At 42.9% G+C, this 24,804-nt stretch overlaps 1 protein-coding gene and 1 long non-coding RNA gene across 2 annotated transcripts in view; one reads left to right on the top strand and one right to left on the bottom strand.

The window, feature by feature from the left end:
• Window positions 1–19,313, top strand: part of GRIN3A (glutamate ionotropic receptor NMDA type subunit 3A) — a 207,241-nt gene extending 187,928 nt beyond the window's left edge. Inside the window, exons 7-9 of the mRNA XM_061426355.1 lie at window positions 9,358–9,522; window positions 11,767–11,843; window positions 18,605–19,313. Coding sequence (XP_061282339.1) covers window positions 9,358–9,522; window positions 11,767–11,843; window positions 18,605–18,944 — 582 coding nt within the window. The 3' untranslated portion in view covers window positions 18,945–19,313. The remainder of the gene's footprint in view (window positions 1–9,357; window positions 9,523–11,766; window positions 11,844–18,604) is intronic.
• LOC133253098 (uncharacterized) lies at window positions 18,960–24,174 on the bottom strand. Its single transcript, XR_009738188.1, has 3 exons — window positions 22,718–24,174; window positions 21,453–21,660; window positions 18,960–19,192 (listed from the first exon to the last, which is right to left on the bottom strand). It is a non-coding gene; the product is annotated as an uncharacterized LOC133253098 (long non-coding RNA).
• Between the last annotated feature and the right edge of the window lie 630 nt (window positions 24,175–24,804).

Genomic DNA, 24,804 nt, shown 5'->3' with positions numbered 1-24,804 from the left:
TGTATTAGGAAAGGGCTTATTAGTTTTCTTCAGTAAAAATTCTCACTTTTTCTGAAATGCGTAATTGGGCAAATGATATAAGTATATAATGTATATACAGGGAGATAGGAAAAACAAACTTCAAAAAATAACCTCAAAAATTGAACACATACAAATCGGAATAACCAAAATAGAAAAAAAAATGATTAGCTGTAAAACAGAGTTGGCAAGGATGTTAATTAACATCCTGTGCACCGGGGCATCTTGGGAATCACTGGGAATGGTTTTCACACTCTTGAGAACTATTTCATACAACACAAGGCATCAGAACAGTTCCATCATCTAACCTGGTAATCCCATCCATTGCAATATATATCTCAAAGAAAGAATCAAAAGTGATTTTTAAAGTGCTCTATGTAAAAGATGTTTTTATTGCAGCAATATTTGTTATATATATGTATATACACTAAACAATATTAAATATTTGACAGTTTGGGGATAAAGTGAATTATGATAAAATAATGGTTGCTAATATAAAGCCATTGAAGTTAATAAATAACTATAAATCAATATATTTTCAGATTAAGCTTTTTAAAAAGCATAATTATTAACATATAACAGAGTTTATAGCTCTGGAAAATATATATGCAAATGGTCATAGTTTGGAAGAGACAGTGAAGAACTGAAGATAATTGTTTATATAGGAAAATGATAATGTTCATTGCCTCAAAATTAATTTTTGGAAATATTTTTCTGAGTCATTTTATTAATACATTAAGACTTTTCAAAAGACTGCACAATGGAGCTAATTTAGCACACTGAGCACCAGGTCCAAGGGTAAAAGATGGTTGCCCAAACCTAGAGCTCTGGGAGTACCAAGGACAGAAAGGGGACGTGTCCTCAGCAACCTGGGCAGTGCCATGTTGAGCAGTCATTAAGCAGATTCCAAGTTAGAGGAGATAGAGGTGCCACATCCCCCAGGATGAGGGATGCAATGAGAAGTTCCTGCAGACCCTGATTTTACTGTCCATCTAGATTATTTTCTCATCCATATGTGTGAGCACTGTTATTAATAACTTCACTCATGTAGTGTCTCCCTGGATTTTGCAAATCATCTCCTGTTTTGTTTCATGTTAAATGATCTTTCAGGCTGTATTCATTGATGAGAAAGTTGCAGATTCTGTGAGTGAATACCTTCTTCCTACCTTTTCATGATTGTTGTTACAAGTTTTTTAGAAATCCCCAATTATTACATCGCCCAGTCTTGCCCCATTGTCTTCACCCAGGGAAACTCTTTCCTCTGGTAGCTCTCCTTGGTGCCTCTGGAGCACTCACCTCATGCAGATGCAGGCCTCCATCTTCTGTCCCCCTCCTCCTGCCTGGATAAAGGGCTACATGTATAGACACAATTAGTCTGCCAAATTTTATTGAGCTACTGCTCTTCTGGGCAAAATATTGGGGTGGCAAAAAAAAATGAAAAGGAAATCAGGTCTTCAAAATTAGAAACAGCATTTGCTTCCTCCCCATCCTGCTTCCAAGAATTTAGGAATTAGCCATATTTTATAGGCTCCACAACCTGCCTTTTTTTTTTCTTTGTCGTTGTTATTCAGTCACTAAGTTGTGTCCAGCTCTTTGCAACCCCATGGACTGCAGCATGCTGGGCTTCCCTGTCCTTCACCATCTTCTGGAGTTTGCTCAAACTCATGTCCATTGAGTCAGGGATGTCATCCAACCATTTTATGCTCTGTCTCCCCCTTCTTTTGCCCCCAATCTTTCCCAGCATCAGGGTCTTTTCCAATGAGTCAGCTCTTTGCATCAGGTAGCCAAAGTACTGGAGCTTTACCTCTCACTAAAACTGTTGTTCCTTCCCTATTTCAGCTCTCTAATTAAAGAAAAAAAATTACTTTAAAACCAGGATTTGACTTTACAGACTCAGAGAGCAAATTTGTATATACAAAGTTTTAACACACCAGATCACTGAAAAAGAAAATGATTTCTCCTGGTTCTTTTAGCCCTAGTGCTCTGGGGGAAAGTACTTAATAGGTACTGGAATCCTTGAGAGTAATTGTAACTAAGTTATTTTTCAGGTATGTACTTCCTTAATTAAACATTTATTAGCACTTACTGTATACCAAGCCTCTGCTGCTGCTGCTAAGTCACTTTAGTCGTGTCCAACTCTGTGCGACCCCATAGACAGCAGCCCACCAGGCTCTCCCGTCCCTGGGATTCTCCAGGCAAGAACACTGGAGTGGGTTGCCATTTCCTTCTCCAATGCATGAAAGTGAAAAGTGAAAGTGAAGTCACTCAGTCGTGTCCGACTCTTGCGACCCCATGGACTGCAGCCTTCCAGGCTCCTCCGTCCATGGGATTTTCCAGGCAAGAGTACTGGAGTGGGGTGCCATTGCCTTCTCCATACCAAGCCTCTAGAGACATGCAAAGAAAGGCAGAGCTGTACCCTGTCAGAGAAATTTTCCTAGAAGGGGCTCACCCATTCATTTCAGTGTTCTGCAAGAGAAATAAAGTCTCTCTCTCAAAAGAGGTTATGTTGACACCTCAGAGCTAGAGGAGCTTTATGATACTGAAGACACTGGAAATGATGGCTTCAATTACTTTCCAAGCCAAGTGCCTCTGCTTCAGATGTAAACTGGCTTACCTTGGGTCCTGTGCTTGGCCTCCTGTTAACAAGGAGTGGGGAAAAAAAAAAAAAACAAGGAGTGGGGAGTCTGTGGTTGGTAGACACTCCAAAACCATGTGAAGTAGGGAAGGGCCATTCCCCAGGGAAAGGATCCTAAGCAAATAAAGCCAACACATTTCCTGCAGAAGCCAGTTGAAATTTTACTGTGTAAAAAATCTCCAATTTTTTACTTTATTAATTGTTAATATGCTTTTCCTCCCAACTCCCACAACAGGCCCCCAGATTGATAAACACTGGCGTTAGAAAGTCAGGATGGCAAGTTTTCCAAGTTCTCTGAGCCTCTTTCTCATCTATTAATTAAGAATATCAATCTCTTTCTCCATCACAGAATTATTCCAAAAATCTCTTGAGATTTATAAGACTTTTGGAGGGTGGAAATATATATATCAATTTATATTATACAAATATTCTAGGTTTCATATGCTTTCATCCACTTATTCCAAAAAACACTTTTTGAGAACCTTATAAATGTTAGGCAGTGTTCTAGGCAACCAGGATATGCACTAGACAAATGAGCAAAATTCCTGGTTTATTGGAGCTTACATTCTCCTTGAGGGAAATAGACACTAAATATGTGTTATGTCAGGGACAAAATAAAACAAGGTAAGGAGAAGAGATTGAGTCCATGAGAAGAGGCTTCCCTGATAGCTCAGCCAGTAAAGAATCCACTTGTAATGTAAGAGACCCTAGTTCGATTCCTGGGTTGGGAAGATCTGCTAGAGAGGGACAGTCTACCCACTCCAGTATTCTGCCCTGGAGACTTCCATGGATTATACAGTCCATGGGGTCACAAAGCATCAGACACAAATGAACAACTTTCACAGGAAAAGAGGGAGAGGATAGGATTTGTCTTTTTTTTTTTAATTGTTTAAATCATGGTAAAAACAATTTGCCATTTTAACCATTTTTTAAGTGTACAGTTCAATGCCATTAATTAAATTTACAGTGTTGTGCAATCATTACCACTACATGTTCCCAAAATGTCTTTCATCATCCCAAAGAGAAACTCTGTAACTACTGAGCATAACTCCCCATTTTCCTCTAGCCCCAGCTCCTGATGAACTCTAATCTACTGATTATAAGCAGATGAATGGATAAACTAAATGTGGTATGTACATACAATGGAATATTTTTCAGCCATAGAAAGATTTGCCTTTTTAACCACAGTAGTTAAAGCAGATTTCACTGATAATTAATGTCTGAGCAGAGACCCACAGAGAGTAAGCGAAGGAGCGTTGCTGGTTCCTGGTGGAAGAATTTACAAGGCAGAGAGAATAGAAAATGAAGAGCCTCAAGCAGGAACAGCTGGATGGATTTAAGGGAAGTGAGGAAGCCCAAGCTGTGAGCAGAGTGAACAAGTGTGAGAAGAAGAATGTGAAGCTAGAGGTGTGGGACTAAGTCATGTAAGGTCCTGTGGGCCTTTGTAAGGGCTCTGACAGGTACTCTGGTTGAGGCCAAACATCATCACTGGGCACTGAGCACAGGAGTAACGTATTTTGAGTTATCCTGGCTGCCTTGCAGAAGACAGACTGAAGGGGTCAGGGAACAATTCGGAAGCTATTTCTGTGGTCTAGGTGAGAGATGATGGTGACTTGGACCAGGGTGGTTGGTGGAGGTGGTAAGAAGTCATCAGATCCTGGACATACTTTGCAGACAGCATCCACCATATTTGCAGACATGCTAAGTACAGGATGCTAGAGAAAGGGAGGAATCTATGCTATTAGCCTGAGAAATTGCAAGGATGGAGATTTATTAAGATGGGACAGACTGTGTGAAGAGAAGATTTCAGAAGGAAAATTAGAAGTTTATTTTGATGTGTCATTTTGAGATTCTATTAGATATCCAAGTAGACAGGCTGAGTCAGGAGTTGGGAATGATATAAATTTGGAAGTCATTGGTAAATAGATAGTATTTAAAGACATGGTGTGGATAAGAAAGTGAATGTAACTAAAGAACTGAAGTTCTGCTAATATTTAAGGTCAGAAGGATGGGGAGGAACCAGCAGACAAGACTGATATAGTACAAGGAGAGAGGATTCCTCAAAACAGTGAAGAAAAACATCAAAGAGGATGAAATAAGTTTCCAAGCTGATACATGAATAAGTTGAAAACTGACTCTTGGATTTGATGGCCATTGTTGGTTTTGACAGTATCCTAAGCCAGGGATTGAAAGCCTGAGTGGAGTGGGTCCAAAAGAGAATGGGAGGAGAGGAATTGAAAACAATGAGTACAGACTCTTTAAAGGAGCAGAGAAATTGGATAGCTGCCGTATGTTAGAAGACGTGGACTGGGGGCTAGGGAGGCTTAGATTATAGGATTTAACCAGTAACATCTGAGGCAAATGATGACTCAAATAGTTTATCTTCATTTCTTGCTGGAGTTTTCAGAACCTAGTCAGTCACCTAACCATGTGTCAGATGTTTCAAGGGCCCACAACCGAGCAAGAGGCAGAGGAGGGTTTACCAGCAACAGAATTGGTGGTCTTGGCCTCTATGTCACCGGAAGCACTAATGATCTAAACAGAGACCACTCAGAATCTTTGATAGTGGCATCACCCTTTATCTGAATCTAGTCTGTACCTAGAAATACGTTGGCTGGTAGATTTCCAGATGGTGAGAGGCTTTTCCATTATCTTGTATGAGACAAAACGAATAAATAAAACATTCCCACCTTATCCAAAAAGCCCAACCAGCTTCCCTAAATTTAATTAAAACATACTTAGACATTTGTTAGTGTTTAATATCTAATGTACAATGCATGGATTGCTATATATGACAATCCACCAATGATTTCTACATAATATGAACCATTTAAAACACCAGTTCTTTAATGCTTAATCAGTGGGTATTCATGCATGCATAATACAGAGTATGCTTGCCCTCCACAATGCAATGAATATGTTAATGTAAACGAACAATAAAATAAAATGTTAAAGAAATATAACACTATAAATAACATTTAGCAAAATAAAATAAGCAAGCAAGGCGATTTTTTGAGTGGTTACTTATTGATTAAAGAGGTAACTGAGAGAGACTGGATGGGCTAGAATGAGCCTGTGAAGGACTGAGTGAAGCCATAAATGCCTGATATTTGCCCCACTCCAGTACTCTAGCCTGGAAAATCCCATGGATGGAGGAGCCTGGTAGGCTGCAGTCCATGGAGTCACGAAGAGTCGGACATGACTGAGCGACTTCCCTTTCACTTTCCACTTTCATGCCTTGGAGAAGAAAATGGCAACCCACTCCAGTGTTCTTGCCTGGAGAATCCCAGGGACGGCAGGGCCTGGTGGGCTGCCGTCTATGGGGTCACACAGAATTGGACACGACTGAAGTGACTTAGCAGCAGCAACTCCTGAGATAGTCTTCCCTCCTTGGCTCTTGAGACTCTAGAAGTGTGTGGCTGTGAGCTCTCAAATGAAGCTGCAGATGAAGCAATGGGATAAAGAAAAAAAAAATCCACTCACATTTCTTTGCTTTCACTTATACAGCTCTCGACAACGTGAGACCGGGCTGTGATTGCATTTCTGAATATGATGCTTCTATCCATGTCACTTGCAACAGTAATCATTATTTTGTCTGCATCACTTAAATTTATTTTAAAGATTTGACATTGAATATTCATTGCTCCTCTTCTTCTTCCTCTGACCAAGGATAAATGTCAAGTTGAGCAAGTTCCACTCTATCAGACAAAAAGATTTCACTTGTTAATGTGGGACAAATGCATATATTTAATGCATAGCACATTGAAGCAGAGTGGTCCTAGGAGAAGAACAGCTGAATTACAACTGCAGCAGTACATCTTATCAGTCAGGCTCAGACACAGTTTAAGCGTTTTTCACTGGTGCCCAAAGGCAAATTATAGGGGATTTGCAATCCAGAGGGTGAGTTTTGAATAAAATTTTTTGCAAGTTGTAACAGGGAATAGACAGTACCAGTTTAGACAGCAATAGATGCTTCTGAAGGGTATTTGCTTCAAGGTAGCTCAGGCTTTAGCATCAGACAATCCTGGATCCATAGCCTGGCCTCCTAGTTTTTAGCTTGTATTACATTGGGTATGGTAGTTAATGAACCTCAGTTTCCTTGATGTGAAATGGGGATAAAAATACTTAACTTACAATACTATTATCAGATCATAATATGCATGTATGGTGTCTGGCACACAGATGTCTAATTTAAGAAAAAACAACAGCAACTGCTTCTATAAGTCTATTAGTATGTGGGTGTAAACAAAGGAAATTTAAAGAAAGAAGTGTGTAAAATAAACTGAATACAGCCTATTTGTTATTGGCATAATAAGAGGAAAATGAGACTAATTATTGTTATGCACAAGATAACAGAGGGGATCACCAAGGTTTAAAAGCAGGATGATTCACTGTAAGTTGCATTTTTCTTCTTCATCTTGGCAGCACTTTATAAGAAGCAGCACCAGTCTTTTCAGTCTTTTGCTGAGTGTTCAATGCTGTTCAAGTCCCAAATGAATTTGCCCAGTGTGTTCTTCATCCACAGCAGTAGTAACTCATTGAATCCTTCTGTAATAGCTGTATCCGGTACACATTACTACAGGTCCAGGCTGAGGGCTATTTTCAAACACATTTGTATATACTTTCTGGAGGTCAGGTTGGTCATCACATGTACAGAGATGTCCCGGGAAAAGCTCTAGTAGCTGAGTACCCCTCAGGCCTGATACACTGCTCACCTTCCCTACACCAGCACTCCCGTTCCTTCAGGCTGGGCTTCTTTCATTCTCAGTGCCCCAGTCTCGGGGACCTGGGGCATGCTCTATGCCCCTGCTCACCCCTAGTCTTTCCTTCTCCAGGGATCCTAACACACATCTTTGGTCCAGGGCCACTGCCAAAAGTAGTATCATGGAGGAAAAGAGATCCCATGGCCCGGCCTCCCCCAAAGCTTGAAATCTCCAAGCTCTGCCTGAGCCTGGTCCCCCACCTAAACTTCCTGGCATACCGGGAGGTCTAGCCATGCCTGAGCCATCCTGACTGCCTGCTTCTCCAGGACTAGGGGTAGAGGAGAGGAGAATGAAAGAAAGGAAAACTCCTTCAAGAGGATGGGCGGATCACTCGTGTCAGTTAAATGATGTGGTTAAGAGTGTAGGCTCTGGAGTCAGACTGCCTGCCTGGGTGTGAACCCCCCTGACCTTTACCAGCTATGTGACTTTGGATGAGTCATTTAACTCTTGTTCCTAAGTTTCCTCATCTGTAAAATGGAGATAGTACCTCCCTCATAGGTCGCTGGGAAAATTAAGCAAGTTGCTACATTGATAAAGTGCTCAGAACTGCGCCTTCCACGTGTTAAATGCTAAATAATTATCAATGATGATAATGACCAAAAGCCTCCAGCAAAGGGATGACACTCGGGGTCCTTAGCATTGGCTTGTATGATCTTGGGTAAGGTGCTTAATCTAGCCTTGCCTAGGGCTGGCCTGTTCCTCCCTCAGGATGCAGGGCCTCTGCACCCGACCCCTGAGCATAGCCATCTGTTTCACAAGCCCGCAGATCAGTGTGCTGGAGGTTCGTGTTTTTATCACATTCTTTGTTTCTGCTGCCCTCAGCTTGGAGTCCTACCTTCCCACCCAGCCTCCACATTCTACCTGTCTCATTTTAAGTCTTATCTCATGAGCCAGCTTCTCTGCAAACCTGGGAAGTATAAATCAATGTATCATGGGGTATAAATGTTTGCTTTCTCCCTAGACTTGAGCTGATTGAAGGCAAGGACATAACCCTCCTAGCTCCATCCCCTGGTACTTGGGAGACTTCCTGGCACATAGTAGACACTCAACAAATCAAATGTCTTTCTCCTGGATTGATTGGTCATCGATGTCAGTGACTGAATACGTATTTTGTAGAGACCGCCTGTAAATCCTTTAGCCTGTCACAGGTGTTAAAGTGATCATTTTTATAGTTGCTGTTGCTCTCTTGTATAGAGTAGAAAGAAACTGAACTTTGGAGCTAAACGAACATTGACTTATAGGCCAGCTTTGTCATTTAAAAACTGCAAGGACTTTAGTTTCCTCAACTATAAATTGTAGTTATAATAGCTATCTAAGCACACACACACACAAAAAAATAGTAAGCAATCAACAAGTAGGTCCCTTCTTTTTCTCCTCTGTGGCTGTCTAATTTTGTGACCTGGCTCAACTTCCTTCACTTTTCTGGTCCCAAGTTCCTCATCTTTAAAATGAGGACATTGAACTAGATGATATCCTATCCATGTTTCTGTCAGATCTAAATGAAAATTTTTATTGCGCTCATCATCTTTTCCCCTTAAATCTAACTCACTCTCTGTCCCTGGGAGAGATTCTTTCCTTGATAACTTTTTGATGTTTTAGTATACTAAATTGTTTCAATTTTCAGTCTCTACCTCTATCTCTCAGTGTCCCTTTTGACACCATAGCGTGGTCTAGACACAGGGCCTCTTCATGACTCCAGGAACCATTCAAACAGTAGCACTGTATGTGAGTAGCACCCGCAGGAATTGTGCCGTGCAGCAGCCCTCAGTCCTGGCTGGATCCCCTTTGCAGTGTAGTATAGTGACACCTGCAGAGCACACAGAGGAACGGTCTCCAGCTTTCCTTGGGTCCAGCAGAAAACGATGTGCATCCAAGAGTGGACAAGCACGGGACCAGGTGCAGCCTCCCATTCGTGACCTTTCCTTTCCTGTTCTGCCACAGACGTTGCAGATGGGCATCAAACACTTCTCTGGACTCTTCATGCTGCTGTGCATTGGATTTGGTCTGTCCATCCTGACCACCATTGGTGAGCACATGGTGTACAGGCTGCTGCTGCCACGCATCAAGAACAAATCTAGGCTGCAATACTGGCTCCATACCAGTCAGGTGAGTGCCACCAGGCATCTCCCTCCAGTATTCTTAAGCGTCAGAATTCCCAATAATGGGAAAATCCAGGGCCTCAAGTCAGAGTGACAAGTGACAGGTTATCAAGAGAACCAGGTGGTGTAGACACTCTTAGTATACAAGATGGAACTCCCTCTATCCCATTAATGCACTTGCCCCTTAAATTAAGCTGTCCCATAATGCCCTTTCCTTCCATATAACCCTCCACTGTTGCTCAGAGTGGAAGCAACAGCCTTGTTGTTGTTGTTTAAATATTTTGTTGTAAGCAGTTAGTTGCAAGAAATATAATTTCCAGCATTTTGGAAATATTGACTTTTTAAAATAAAACTGTTAAATCCATTTTCAAATTGTGTCCAGTAGGATCTAATAGAATAGGCTAAATAGACTGTAAATGCCTTAGGAGCAATATCCATTATTTCTCTTAGCTTATCACAGGAAAACATAGGACGTGTTCAGATGCACGTGGTTTTGAGATCGCAATGGCATGTTTTTAACATGATTTCACTTAGTGACAGTCTGAAGAGATGATGTGAAAGATTTGTTTCCTTCAGAGTCTTTCTTGCCAAAACTGAAACCCCCTAAATGATCTTGAAGTCCCCTGTTTCCCTTCAGATGAATGCTCGGCTCCCTGCTCTTGCTGCATTTCAATGGTCCAGAGCTTAGAAGTCCACTGACGTCATGGCCAAGCTCTAGATCAAAGCTCCTTCGTGTTATCCAGACACCTATGCACTCACCAACAGGAAGAACTGAAACTGTCAGGCAGACAGTCATTCAAGCTCACTCCTTTGTATATCTCGCCTGATGGAAACAGGCATTGAGAGCTGAAATATACTCAGAAGGCTTCTTACTGATGAAGTGAAAGTGAAAGTCACTCAGTCGTATCCAACTCTTTGTGAGCCCATAGACTATACAGTCCATGGAATTCTACAGGCCAGAATACTGGAATGGGTAGCCTTTGCCTTCTCTAAGGGATCTTCCCAACTCAGGGATGGAACCCAGGTCTCCTGCATTGCAGGCTAATTTTTTTCCAGCTGAGCCACCAGGGAAGCCCAAGAATACTGGATTAGGTAGCCTATCCTTTCTCCAACAGATCTTCCTGACCCAGGAATCAAACCGGGGTCTCCTGTATTGCAGGCTGATTCTTTACCAGCTGAGCTACCGGGGAAGTGCTGATGAAGGGGCTCTAGCAAAGACAGCAGTTTCCCCCTGAGTGCAGGGAGGGGCGAGGCCAGAGGAGCCAACCTGACCTCCCGGCCGGGCTCCCCCGTGCCTCCCAGCACACTGTCACTGCTTCTCAGCAGTGAGGCTGCCAGTTCTGCCACCTCTGCCCCCTGCATCTGTTATGCTGCTCTCTTCTTTAACACAGAGCTTTTTTTCTATATAGGTCACTATCATTGGGTTGATTACATGTGAACCCTGTTCTTCCTACTTTTATCCTAGGATGTATTTGGTCTCCTAAGAAGACTCTGCAGACAGTTGATCCTCTGCATGATAAATCAGCGTGATTAGTTTAATTCTAAGGCGTTCTTACCTTCTTTGTTTTGACTCACCTTTAGCAATTGTACTAAGTCCTCTGCCACATGTTAGTTATGATAGTGTGTTAGTCACTTAGTCATGTCCAGCTCTTTGCGATCCCACCAGGCTCCTCTGTCCTTGGGACTCTCCAGGCAAGAATACTGGAGCGGGTAGCCATTCCCTTCTTCAGGCAATCTTCCTGACCCAGGGGTCGAACCCAAGTCTCCCTCATTACAGGCAGATTCTTTACCATCTGAGCCACCAGGGAAGCCCAGTTATGATAACTCTCCTTTTATTTATTTATTTGGCTGCACTGAATCTTAAGTGGCAGTGTGTGAGCTCTTAGTTGCAGCATGTGGGATCTAGTTCTCTGACCAGGGATTGAACCCAGATCCCCTGCGTTGGAAGTGAGGAGTCATAGGCACTGACACACCAGGAAAGTCCCAACTTTTCTTTATATCACAGACCTTTTTACAACTCAGAGTATTTCTAAGTTTCCCATCAAATTATTTTCTTCCAGGTAGAATACTATCTTAGAATTCGTTTTCTCTTGAGATTTGGGACTGAATATTGATCTTTTTTCTGCCATCAATGGTAATTTGTTTAAAGAGGCCAAGGTTTGTAGCAAAGAGATTAAATCTCAGGGGGTGCTTTGTGCCCCGGTTCTGTGTTTCTAACAATCTCTATGTGTGAATCTGTTCTTTCCATCAGAGATTACACAGAGCACTAAACACATCATTTGTAGAGGAAAAGCAACAGCGTTTCAAGACTAAACGTGTGGAAAAGAGGTAAGAAGAGGCCAGTTCCAGGTGTCATTTATGCTTGTTAAAAGCTTAAAGATGCAACTAAGACCCCGTGCTCAAGAGGGAAATTATGTACAATAATTCAAATCAAATCAGGACTAAGTTGTTGAGAAACAACTTATATGTTGTTTCTAAAAATTGTTGTTTCAAATAGAAATCACTTCAGTTCATTCCAGTCACTCAGTCCTGTCCAACTCTTTGCAACCCCATGGAATGTAGCACGCCAGGCCTCCCTGTCCATCATCAACTCCCAGAGTTTACTCAGACTCATGTCCATTGAATTGGTGATGCCATCCAACCATTTCATCCTCTGTCATCCCCTTCTCCTCCCAACTTCAATCTTTCCCAGCATCAGGGTCTTTTCAAATGAGTCAGTTCTTCGCATCAGGTGGCCAAAGTATTGGAGTTTCAGCTTCAGCATCAGTCCTTCCAATGAATATTCAGGACTGATTTCCTTTAGGATGGACTGGTTGGATCTCCTTGCTGTCCAAGAGACTCTCAAGCTTCTTCTGCAACACCACAGTTCAAGAGCATCAATTCTTCAGCGCTCAGCTTTCTTTATAGTCCAGCTCTCACATCCATACATGACTACTGGAAAAACCATAGCTTTGACTAGACGGACCTTTGTTGGCAAAGTAATGTCTCTGCTTTTTAATATGCTGTCTAGGTTGGTCATAACTTTTCTTCCAAGGAGCAAGCATCTTTTAATTTCATGGCTGCAGTCACCATCAGCAGTGATTTTGGAGCCCAGAAAAATAAAGTCTGTCACTATTTCCACTGTTTCCCCATCTATTTCCCATGAAGTGATGGGACCAGATGCCATGATCTTAGTTTTCTGAATGTTGAGCTTTAAGCCAACTTTTTCCACTCTCCTCTTTCACTTTCATCAAGGGGCTCTTTAATTCCTCTTCACTTTCTGCCATAAGGGTGGTGTCATCTGCATATCTGAGGTTATTGATATTTCTCCCAGCAATCTTGATTCCAGCTTGTGCTTCATCCAGTCCAACATTTCTCATGATGTACTCTGCATGTAAGTTAAATAAGCAGGGTGACAATATACAGCCTTGACCTATTCCTTTCCCTATTTGGAACCAGTTTGTTGTTCCATGTCCAGTTCTAACTGTCATTTCTTGACTTGCATACAGATTTCTCAGGAGGTAGGTCAGGTGATCTGGTATTCCCATCTTTCAGAATTTTCCACAGTTTGTTGTGATCCACACAGTCAAAGGCTCTGGTATAGTCAATAAAGCAGAAATAGATGTTTTTCTGGAACTCTCTTGCTTTTTCAATGATCCAATGGATGTTGGCAATTTGATCTCTGGTTCCTCTGCCTTTTCTAAATCCAGCTTGAACATCTGGAAGTTCACGGTTCATGTATTGCTGAAGCCTGGCTTGGAGAATTTTGAGCGTTATTTTACTAGCATGTGAGATGAGTGCAATTATGCAGTAGTTTGAGCATTCTTTGGCATTGCCTTTCTTTGGGATTGGAATGAAAACTGCCCTTTTCCAGTCCTGTGGCCACTGCTGAGTTTTCCAAATTTGCTGGCATATTGAGTGCAGCACTTTCACAACATCATCTTTTAGGATTTGAAATAGCTCAACTGGAATTCCATCACCTCCACTAGCTTTGTTTGTAGTGATGCTTCCTAAGACCCACTTGACTTCACATTCCAGGATATCTGGCTCTAGGTGAGTGATTGCACCATCATGGTATCTGGGTCATGAAGATCTTTTTTGCATAGTTCTTCTGTGTATTCTTGCCACCTCTTCTCAATATCTTCTGCTTGTTAGGCCCATACCATTTCTGTCCTTTATTGTGCCCATCTTTGCATGAAATGTTCCCTTGGTATCTCTAATCTTCTTGAAGAGATCTCTAGCCTTTCCCATTCTATTGTTTTCCTCTAGAAATAGAACAGACCAAAAAAATATCTGTACGTAGATAGACACTGAAATGCAGGAGAGGCAATAGATGTTGTGAAAAAAGTGCCAGTGCAATCTCTAGGCCCAAGTGTGCACGCATGCCAAGTCTTCCAGTCATGTCTGACTCCGTGTGACCCTAGAACTGTAGGCCACCAGGTTTCTCTGTCCATGGGATTCTCCAGGCAAAAATACTGGAGTGGGTTGCCATGCCCTCCTCCAAGGGACCTTCCCGACTCAGGGATCGAACCTGAGTCTCTTATGTCTCTTGCAGTGGCAGGTGGGTTCTTTACCACTAGTGCCACCTAGGAAGCCCCCTAGGGTCAAGTATCTGGCTCCAAATCCTGACTCCTATACTTATACTATGTGTGGTCCTGGGCAAGTCATTTATTTAACCTCTCTGTACCCCAATTTTCTCATTTGTAAAAATGAGATAGAGTACCTACTTTCTAGAGACTCTAAGAATTAAATAATACATCTAAAGCCCCCCAAACAAAGCTACTTTAGCTATTTTATTGTGTACCAAATACACGTAAGACTAAATTCATAAGTACCGCAGGCAATTAATTTCATGCAATATTGCCCTTTTGGCATGTTTCCACTCCCGACTCCTTTCCAGCACTCACAGGAATATTTGAAATATGCAACAGACATGTTCTGCTTAATCCATTTCCTGGCACTGTTACTGCAAACTCCCCAGAAAAGAACATCTCATTAATAGGAAGTAACAGGCATTAAATGCATAATTGACATGTGGAAATTGAAACTCTGCACCTTCCCCACATCCAGCCTGTGGAAAACCGTAGCCTCATTCATGGTGGCTAGAGATGTCAGAAGTATTTGGGTCTGGTACCTGGCTGGCCTCTGTTTCTTGCTGCCTCTTGGTGTTTTCTTATGTCCACAGGCTCTGTTCACAGCATTACCTCTAAGCAACTCTGTCATCTACAGCAGATCCTCAGCTTCAAGCTGAGGATTACCTTAGCTTTCTGGGTAATTTGAAATCTGACACTCACACTTCTCATTTGCAATGGACAAGGAAAAGGGAGTGGAAAACATGATTCTTTTTCATCATCTGTATCTCCTCAGGGACTGCTGGAGTCCCCTTCTCTGCAGTTTGCATGGAGCTTGTCAAAATCATTTCAGCTATCTCTTACAGCCTCTCTTTCCAGGCAGTGAGCGCACCCTCCTCCCAGCATGGTCTGTGGTCTTCCTGTATCACACTGTGGCCCCATCAGCAACAAACTGCAGGCTAATCAGGTCATATCTGTTCTAGGTCGTGTTATGTATATTTTTTTCTATGTGTTGCATATATTTTTTTCTATAATTATTTTTAACATAAATGTTTAACCAGAGAGGAACACAAGAAGACATAGCAGCAAAGACACCATCTCACAATAACAAAGCATTTGTTCTCCGACCATAATAGAAACAGGAAGCTACCAGTGATCCCATTTCCAACTGTGATATGACTCCTATTCACATCTCTCTTGCCTAAATTCAGAACCAAATGTGTTTTTCTCTCAACATATCCATTTTTTTTGGCAGATTCCCTTCTGAAATCCCTTATTTTGAGAAGGAGCTAAGACAACATGTCCTCACGGTTTATTGGGCCCATATTTCCTATGCCACCTCCCTACAACCCAACACCCACTTGTAACCTTTCAAATGCAGTGAGTGTTTGGGGGCCCACTGATGTCACGTCTCTTCTGAATGGTCTAGTGGAGTATTGAACCTCAAAGGTATAAAACTGCCCTGTGAAAACTTTTTAGTGTTAAATTCACTCAACTCACTAGTCACTTTACACTCTAACGCTCAGGAAAGCTTACAAACTACAACTGAAACACTGTAGAGGCTAACAATATAACACATTCATTTCTTCCAGTTAGACACCACATCTGACATTCAGTATCTACCACCTTGCATTCATAAATGGCTCGGAGCCACATGTCAGAATCAGAGCACTGATGATGCTTCCGCCTATCACCTATCACGGAGTCCAATTTTTGCTTATTATTCTATATTATGTTCCCAGATATATACACAAAGCTCTGGAGAAAACCAGACTGGCTATTTCTATTTGCTTGATTTCTGAGGTTGCCTGACATTCTAGGAAAATGTGCTAATGTGTAACTCCTAGGTTTTCCCCACTATGAATCATCCCATAATCCTAGAGTTAGGTCTCTTGGCTCAAAAACTTTCTCTCTCTCTTTTTTTCTGCAAGAGTATCTGTGCAAATATCTTTATCTGGTACAACTTTACATTCCTCTTCTATGTTCCACATTGACTGAGTAAATACCATAATAGATAAATGAATGAATTACTAACACATGGGTTTGAGGAAAGGCCTGGAGAAATTTGGGAGCCATGGCATGAATAGATATTGCTCCTTTTTTACTTAAAGCAGAAGAAAAAAGTAGATATTGCAAAAGACTATATACACACACACACACACACACACAGTCCTTAGTTTATTCAGCATGTTATTTTGTGTAATTTTGGTCTGTCCTTCACTCCACTGGATTTCCAATATACCTCCTCTTTTCTCTTCCTCTCACGTCAAGATATACAAATCATAAACCATATATACAATAATACATACCACAAACAAGATTGTTTTGAAATTATTCAAATTCAATAGGAAAAAAATTGAAGAAAGAAAGGGATACATAAGGCTGGGAGGAAAATTATAACCATACCTCTGACCTGGAATAAAGTCAGTGGAGCTGTGAGTGGGCTCATTATAAAAGTTGTACCCAGCCCAGGACACAGGAAAACTCTGTTATGGTGCCCCCTGTCCTTATATATGAGACTTAAAATGTGAGAAATGTTAAAGAACTACAGATTGGCTTAGAAGGTGTTTGTGTGTTTTAATGGCTGAGGGCATATATCACCAATTTTTGCTGTGAGAGAAGTTATCTCAACTTATAATGGTTTAAACAATAGTGAGTTGCTTATGAATCTATGGGTCAGCTGTGCAGTCTGTGCAGTCTGGGCCAAACTTGGCTGATCATGGCCACACTTGCTCCTTTGCCTATAGCCAGCTTGGGGGGAAGGAGGGAGAAACAGAGCTGGCTGGTCTAGGATGGCCTCAGCTGGTCAACCAGGGAGTCTGGGGACTCACTCTGATGGTCTGTTATCACCCAGCAGACCAGCCTGGACTCGTTCCACTGAAGCAGCAGGGTTCTGAGAGAGGCAGTGAAAGTTTGCGAAGCTTAGAACTGCCACCTGCCATTTCTGCCACTTTCTATTGGCCAGGACAAGTATGAGACCAGGCCAAATTCAAGGGGAAGAGAAAACAGACTTTCCCCTTGAACCCTCCTTGATAAGGATGAGCTGTGAAGTTACATTACAGAGGGATATGGATGAAAGGAAGAAGAAAGGATTATGACTACTTTCACAATCTTCCACAGGGCAAAATGAAACAGGATCACCCTGGTAAGTCCTTGTGTTTTTGTTCTTGTCCATGTAACTGAATCAACATTTATCTCTCCCTTTTCCCCTTCCACTGCAGGTCCTCCCTTCTCCTTTTCCTTAGTAAGGGTCCAGGAATAAAGTCTTGATTCAGTTACATGGATGAGAACAAGGACACAAGGACTTAATACAGTGTTTCTGTTTTATTTTGTCCTGTGGTAGATTGCAAATGGAGAAGGCACTGGCACCCCACTCCAGTACTCTTGCCTGGAAAATCCCATGGACAGAGGAGCCTGGTAGGCTGCAGTCCATGGGGTTGCTAAGAGTCGGACACAACTGAGCCACTTCACTTTCACTTTTCACTTTCATGCATTGGAGAAGGAAATGGCAACCCACTCCAGTGTTCTTGCCTGGAGAATCCCAGGGACAGGGTAGCCTGGTGGGCTGCCATCTATGGGGTCGCACAGAGTTGGACACAACTGAAGCGACTTAGCAGCAGCAGCAGATTGCAAAAGTGATCATAATCCTCCTCCTTCGCCTCCTTCAACAAGGCTGGAAGAAAACAGCAGTCATGTGCTTAAGGTTCTAATCTGTTCTTGTAACAAGAAACTCTTCTCCCTGCATCTGGCTGTCAGTGTATTTCAGAAACCAGACCCCTTCCTCCTGAACCTGGCCATCAATAGCTCTTTTGCTGTCTACAGCCATCTCAGGGGTGGCGGTAGTTGGTTTAAGAGGAGCCTGAAAGAGGATTGCAAATGTATTTCTCTTTGACTTTCATTATCCCAGCAAGAATTTGAGGATTTCTTGGGTATTTTTTTTTTATTAAGCTTCAAATCTCAGCTGTCATTCTCAGCTCACAATGTCATCTCTATAATGGGACACTGTTTGCTGAAACCTGCAGCTTGTATGCTTTTATTCTCCTCAAACTCAACTAGTAAACATCAGGGTTGTCCTATGGGACTAAGGATGAATCATATTAGAGTGTCTACTAGCAGGACCATGCTTAGACTCAAACAGCTGAATAAACAGAATTTCACATCTACCAAAGCATCATCTTTATAGCCATAGACTGTTTCAATGCAGTGTGGCTTTCTGAGCTTCACTGGCAGGAAGAGAATAGAAAAGCATCTAAGGTTCTTCATAAAAGAACATGCCATACCCTGATTCGTCAGCCCCCCAGGTGATACACCCATTCCAGCATCAGGGCAGCATGAGACTTGTTGAGAAGCTGAACTTCAGTTGAAAAGGACTCCTTTTGTCCCCCTGATGCTCCAGCAGGTAGTCTGTCCATGGCTTTGTGACTCCAGCTCTATCTGCATATCCAGCTCTGTATTATTCACAAGGAAGTGGCTGAAAGATGGGCAGAGCTAAAGTGAATCTAAAGAAGTTCAATCTAAAGTGTCTCTTGGGTTTCCTAGGTCCAGTGTGGGGCCCCGTCACCTCACCGTGTGGAATACTTCCAACCTGAGTCATGACAATCGACGAAAGTACATCTTTAATGATGAGGGTGGACCAAACCAGCTGGGCGTCCGGACCCACCAGGACATTCCTCTCCCTCCGAGGAGAAGAGAGCTCCCTGCCTCGCTGACCACCAATGGGAAAGCAGACTCCCACAGTGGGGCTCGGAACTCAGTGATCCAAGAGCTCTCAGAGCTGGAGAGGCAGATTCAGGTGATCCGCCAGGAGCTGCAGCTGGCTGTGAGCAGGAAAACGGAGCTGGAAGAGTATCAAAGGACAAATCGAACTTGTGAGCCCTGAGTGGCCACGCTGCTCCCCTCTCTCACTTCCTGGCCTTCCTCTGAGCCCTTGAGACACTTTGTAATGCTCTTTTGTAACTATTGACCAAGGTGGGGGGAAGCTGAGGTTTGGGTCTTCTTAGAGGTCAAGTGTGCTCTCCCCCTACCTGCAAAGCAGTGGCCAGTCTTCTCAAGCTCATTCTAGGTCTCCTGGGTAGGTATGTTTTTCAGAGCAGGAATCTTAGTCAGGAGTAACGCCATGTGAGAGATCTGTGAAAAACCAGACAACCCCAGCTCCTGTTAACCTTTTCACCAGGTGCCACATTACTAATTCTGGTTTTTAGCCCTTTCTGTGCACTATCAACTATCAGAGATAAAAGTGTTAACCATATCTGTGTCTTCTTGGGTTGTTGGTTTTAATCTTAGTATATGAAAGTGAAAGCCGTTCAGTCGTGTCCGACTCTTTGCGACCCCATGGACTATATAGTCCATGGAATTCTCTAGGCCAGAATACTGGAGTGGGTACCCTTTCCCTTCTCCAAATCTTAGTATAGAGCAGGGTTATTCAGGGCTGTGACTTTTGCTATAGCTCCCCAGTCTAGATGTGTCCCCACAGTCTGAATGGGGAGCCAGGGAAGAGCTAGAGACACTTGGGATGGGGAGGTGGGTACTTAGAAAAGTCAGCTGAACTCACTCATATCACAGCAGGCTGATGACTGATTGGATCAGGCCAGAGCCATGGTTTTAAAAGGGTCCTGGATCTCTGACACCATCCTAACATTGGGTAGGAACATGTTTACATGCCACTATGAAAGGGGACAGAGATGCAGTGAGCAGGAAGAAGACAGACAGAAGAGGCATTAAAATGTACACCATGCTTTTTGAACAACAAAAAAGGAAGTTTGCTAAGGAATGAATAGGGCTTTACTTCTAACTAAGCATCTACACTATAGTGTGTGCCTTTTATAAAGCAAAGAGAGAGAAAAGCAAGGCAAAGATGTGACCTTAGGATGAGACTGGGATATTCCTGCTAACTGCCTGCACAGGACATGTGAGCTGGTACTGTGGGTTAATTAATGGAGATGTTCTGCAAGCCATGTACTAGGCTGTTCTCAGATCAGCAGTCACCTATGTCTTAGCTGTAGGACTCCCAGAGATGAACCTCAAGCCTGTGTACATCACAAGCTTAAGCATTCGGGAATGTGCCCTGTGCTTTTCATATCTGTATGGATCCCTACCAAGTCAGTCTTGCAGCCTCATACTCGCTCATCTGTAAGAAACTGAACAGGCATTGGTCCTCTGATTTTCCCCCAAACCCTATCTAATGGTTGCTATGAGTAAGCAGTTTCCCCTGTGCCTAGGCCTCCCTTTCCCAGTGTACAAAGGCTTGGACATGCAGAACAGGAAAGGAGTATGGACACTATAGAACAACAATTCTCAATCCCCTAGCACCTCATCAGGGTGCTGACTGCCAGGGCTCATCCCCGAAGGATGGGGTGGGAAAGGGGGTGGATGTAGGCTCAGAAACCTCCTGTTACTGGCACCCCCACGTGACTGACATGTGGTCTAAAAATGACTCTTCAAGAAACACTGTTCTAGAAGTTTGGCTGTTCCAAGCATGGGGAGAATTGAAAAGAAACTTTTATGAGCTTTGCTGAAAAGTCTTCAGCACACACCTGTATGGCCGATTCACTGTCCATACAGCCATTCTCACCCCAGGGCACCGTGTCAGACTAGACTTTCTTGTCTATCAATTACTTGCTTTATTTTTCTCAGTTGCTTATCATCTTTGCTCCATCCCAATCAATTTGAGGCCTACAGTGACTTACCACTGTGCCAAGCACTATGTTCTGTAAGTTGCAGATCATTGCAAAAGCTCCTTAAATGCAAAATTTCTTCCCCTACTTTTGGACACAATCCCTGAATTCCCACTAAGAGCTGCCCAGGACCCCAGGGAAAGATAACACTTCAAGCTGCAAGTAAGATAAGCAATTAGTTAGTTGTCTGAGAAACCCCTGGGTGGATATAGGCTTAGACAGTCTGATGAGGGAGGGTTCTTCTAATGTTAGACTTAATCAACCACACAGATGAAACCATTCAACAACGAGGGGACAGTGAGCCCTGGAAACAGAAAGGACAACTCTGTTTTGAAATGCCCATCTTCCCATGTTCTCACCCCAGACCCAGAAGCAGGTTTGCAGCTGCCTTTGAAAGACTATGCCCCTTAGCCATCCAATCCCACCTGCAACAGCTAAGGATGCTCTCAAGACTCTGCCACCATGCTCTGCACTGCTAACCTCTACACAGCCCAGAAGGCTGACGTACAGGTGTACCTCAACTCACGTAACAGCCATGCTCCTAATGTACGTGGACACTTTTATAACTCAGCTTAGATTCTGACTACTTGAGAAGCTGGCTACTTAAAGGAACCCAGAGGTGAATTCTTTTGTAAAGAATCCTTTTGTAATGCAATTAATTATCCCTTAATGTATCTGTTTTGTAAGTTTGAATTTTTGTATATCAGGTTTACCTTAAGCTTCTCTCCTGAGGCATTCTGAGCAGTGGTGATAACACGCAAGACCACCCTGCCCATCCACAAAGTAGATGACCAGGGCATGGCTTCTCAAATATCTCCTGATGAACTATGTGGCCAAAACTGCAGCCAGGATGCGGCCAGAAGCTGCAGGGGCTGAAAGCAGGCTTACTGTTGTCAGCGTTGCTTGAATTGCCTCCATGTTCTGGAACAAAGAAAAACAAAGAATAGTTGCTTGTGGTGAAATGAAGCAGTCTTCATGTTAAGTAGCAATGATTATTTTTATCAGTAGTAATTGAACAGTGTTTTGCAATTTGTGAAAGTGTGTTGTATTTTGTAAAAAGATTTCATGAAATGGTGGGTCCTCTGAAATCCTTCCTTCCTTGTTCTGCTCCACCTATATTCTCTCAGCTCCCCTCAGGCTCAAGAAACACAAAGATCAGAAGTTTTCAGGTGGAGGGTAGTTTTCTGGTGAAGAAGAAAGAGGCAGGGGATTCTAACTTGCCCCTACTGTGGGTCCTGTTTCATGAGGTCAGATCTATTTTTTCCAAGGTCTGATGTTGGGAAACCAGGAACACGACAGGCCCACTGTCACACACCCGACCCTGTATACAAGGGGGAATTCCTGGCCCAGGAAGCATATAATGAACAGGACTGGGTGAGTTGCGACAGACGGGGCTACTGGTTCATGTAAATAATGAAAACAAGGGCTCTAGAGTTTGGATGCCCAAGGTGGAGGAGCAGGGGAATGCCTCCAACAACTGAAGACATGTTGGAAGAAATGTCTGGGCCAGACAAGTGAGGCACCCACAGGGACCCAATCGGGTGAAGTCTTTAACATGCCTGGGGGCAACTCTCCATTATCCACGGATCTTGTTGCACAAGCTTTATTCAGGAGTTGCTGCTTCCATGCCCACCAGATAAGTGGTAAGTGGAGCAGCTGCCAAGCAGGACAGAGCTATGCCATCTGGGCAACAGACTTCTCAGTGCTGATGCTGGGTCTGTTAGAGCCTTGGGGCTAGTGAGCCCTTCCTTGGTATGGATAAAGACTGAAGGGGAAAAAAAATGACAGAGCCTCTCTTCCTCCCCACTCATATTTTTGATAAGCAAACCAGAAAATTCATCCAGTCCTCAGAAGGGATTGCTTTCTAGTCATCAAAACCACTTCACTCTGCAGCATTTAGTTATTCTTCACCCACCCATGTCCATCTAATCCAGGATGCCCTTATTCTTTTAGTTCCTGTTTTCTGAAAATAACGTACCTATAAGTATTTTCTTAAGGTTTGTAAAGAGTGTTTGCATTGTGTCTTCACTTTAATGTGTGTGCAATCGCTCCACTCCAGGAAGGACTGAAATGCTGTCTTGTGAGCATGAAGTGAACAGGCTGTTTTGCTCCAGCCACTTTTCTTGTACAATCACATGGATGGACTAGATGTCCTCAGGTCTTTTCCATCTTCAGTTTCTATGACTGTGGAATAAATGTTCAGAGAGAAACTTCACTTCCAGATGTACTGCTGGCATTGTCTTTGGGGACTCAGATGTTGATGTGGCACCAGCCCCTTTCCTAACAGGAGACCCAGTGATGCTGTGACTCCTGCCCGTCTCTGGTGTAGTTCCAAGTGGCACAAAACATGCTGTGCAAACTCAGAGCCCTGGTACCGTGAAGTTAAACTGAACAGCTTTGTCGGAGAGTCACATCCTAGAGAAAGCCACCATACTAAGAGAGCTCTGAAAAACTGCCTGACCACTCTCATTTACGAATTCAACAAACATTTGCTAAACAACTTATATTGATGTGCCAGGTGCTAGAGACACAATTGTAAGATGGGCATGGCCTCTAACTTCAGAGACCTTCTCATTTGCCTTTTCACAACCTGTAAATTGATATAATAGTTGACATTTATTGAGCACCTATTTTAGAAACTGTGATCTCATTTAATCTTCATTAAAACCTCAAGAGATTGGTACTCTAGAGTAGGTAAACTAGACTTCTAGTCTATAAATGGAAAGACAAAAAGGGAATTATGTGAGTTGCCACAGCTAATAAAAGTAGGGCAAGATTCATATGCAGGCAGTGCAATTCTAGGGCAACCATACTATAGTGTCAGAATATTGACTATCACCTGCAACTTCCTCGGCGTCCAACACCCCTCCCCCAGTCTTTCTGCCATACAGCCACCTGCCCATGCGCCAGCCTGGCTCCCAGCTCCACAGAAAGCTATTGTGGTAACTGCACCTGCTACGGTTCAGTGAACTCAACACAATAGCCCTTGAGTCTCACGGAAATACTGTTTCAGGGATTTCTTTTTGTTTTTCTAGTCCAACCAAGAACTGGTGCAAATTCAGTTCCAGATCACTCAGCAATCCTGCAGTTTCAGGTATTTTGCAATTTGCTGCTGGCAAACTTGCCATCATGTGTCTGCTAACTGGGTAGATGCATTCTTCACACACTATCTTTTGTGTTTTAATCACTAAGTCATGTCCAACTCTTTGCAACCCCATGGACTGTAGCCTGCCAGGTTCCTGACCATGAGATTTCTCAGACAAGAATACCAGAGTGGGTTGCCATTTCCTTCTCCGGGGGATCCTCCCAACCCAAGGATCGAACCTGGGTCTCCTGCATTGCAGGTGGATTTTTTTTTTTTTTTTTTTTTACCAACTGAGCTACCTAAATCAAATCTTATAAAAAATATAGACCTACTATAACCTAGTTCAACCAACTTACCCAAGTCTGTTTTATATCATTCATTCATTCATTCTTTGGATGCTTGTTCTGAGCCAGGCACTGGGCTGGCTGTTGGAAACAGAAAGATAGAAAACAGATTCAGATGCCAAGGAGCTCAGTCTGGTGGGGAGACACAAACTGGGAAAACAACGTGGTGTGTACTGATAAATAAATATGTATCGGGGGACTTGCCTGGTGGCCCAGTGATTAGGGCTCTGTGTTCTCTCTGCTGATGGCCCAGGTTCAATCCCTGGTCAGAGAACTAAGATCCCACAAGTTGAGCATCGTGGCCAAAAAAGTGAAATGCACATCAGGTACTATGGGAACAAAGAAAACACCTTTCCATATGTGTCTACATGTCATATGTGCAGTGGGAAAACTGAGTGGAGAGCAATAGTCATCCCAGGTTAAAAAACAAAAACAGCATGTGCGGTGGTGGAGCTGGGAAATTATGACAATCAAAGTATTTAAGAACATCAAATAGTTAAATATGACAGAAACATAAAGCACAATGTAGGTGGCAAGCTACAGGCCCAGAAAGAGAAAAGCAGAGGCAAGATCACTGTGCTAAGTTGAATTTGTATCCCAAAGACCATAGGAACCATTAAAGGATTTTAAGCTGAA

Source organism: Bos javanicus, chromosome 8 (assembly GCF_032452875.1).
Source record: "Bos javanicus breed banteng chromosome 8, ARS-OSU_banteng_1.0, whole genome shotgun sequence".
NCBI classification, from domain to species: domain Eukaryota; kingdom Metazoa; phylum Chordata; class Mammalia; order Artiodactyla; family Bovidae; genus Bos; species Bos javanicus.
This window is presented reverse-complemented; position numbering and strand designations above follow the sequence as displayed.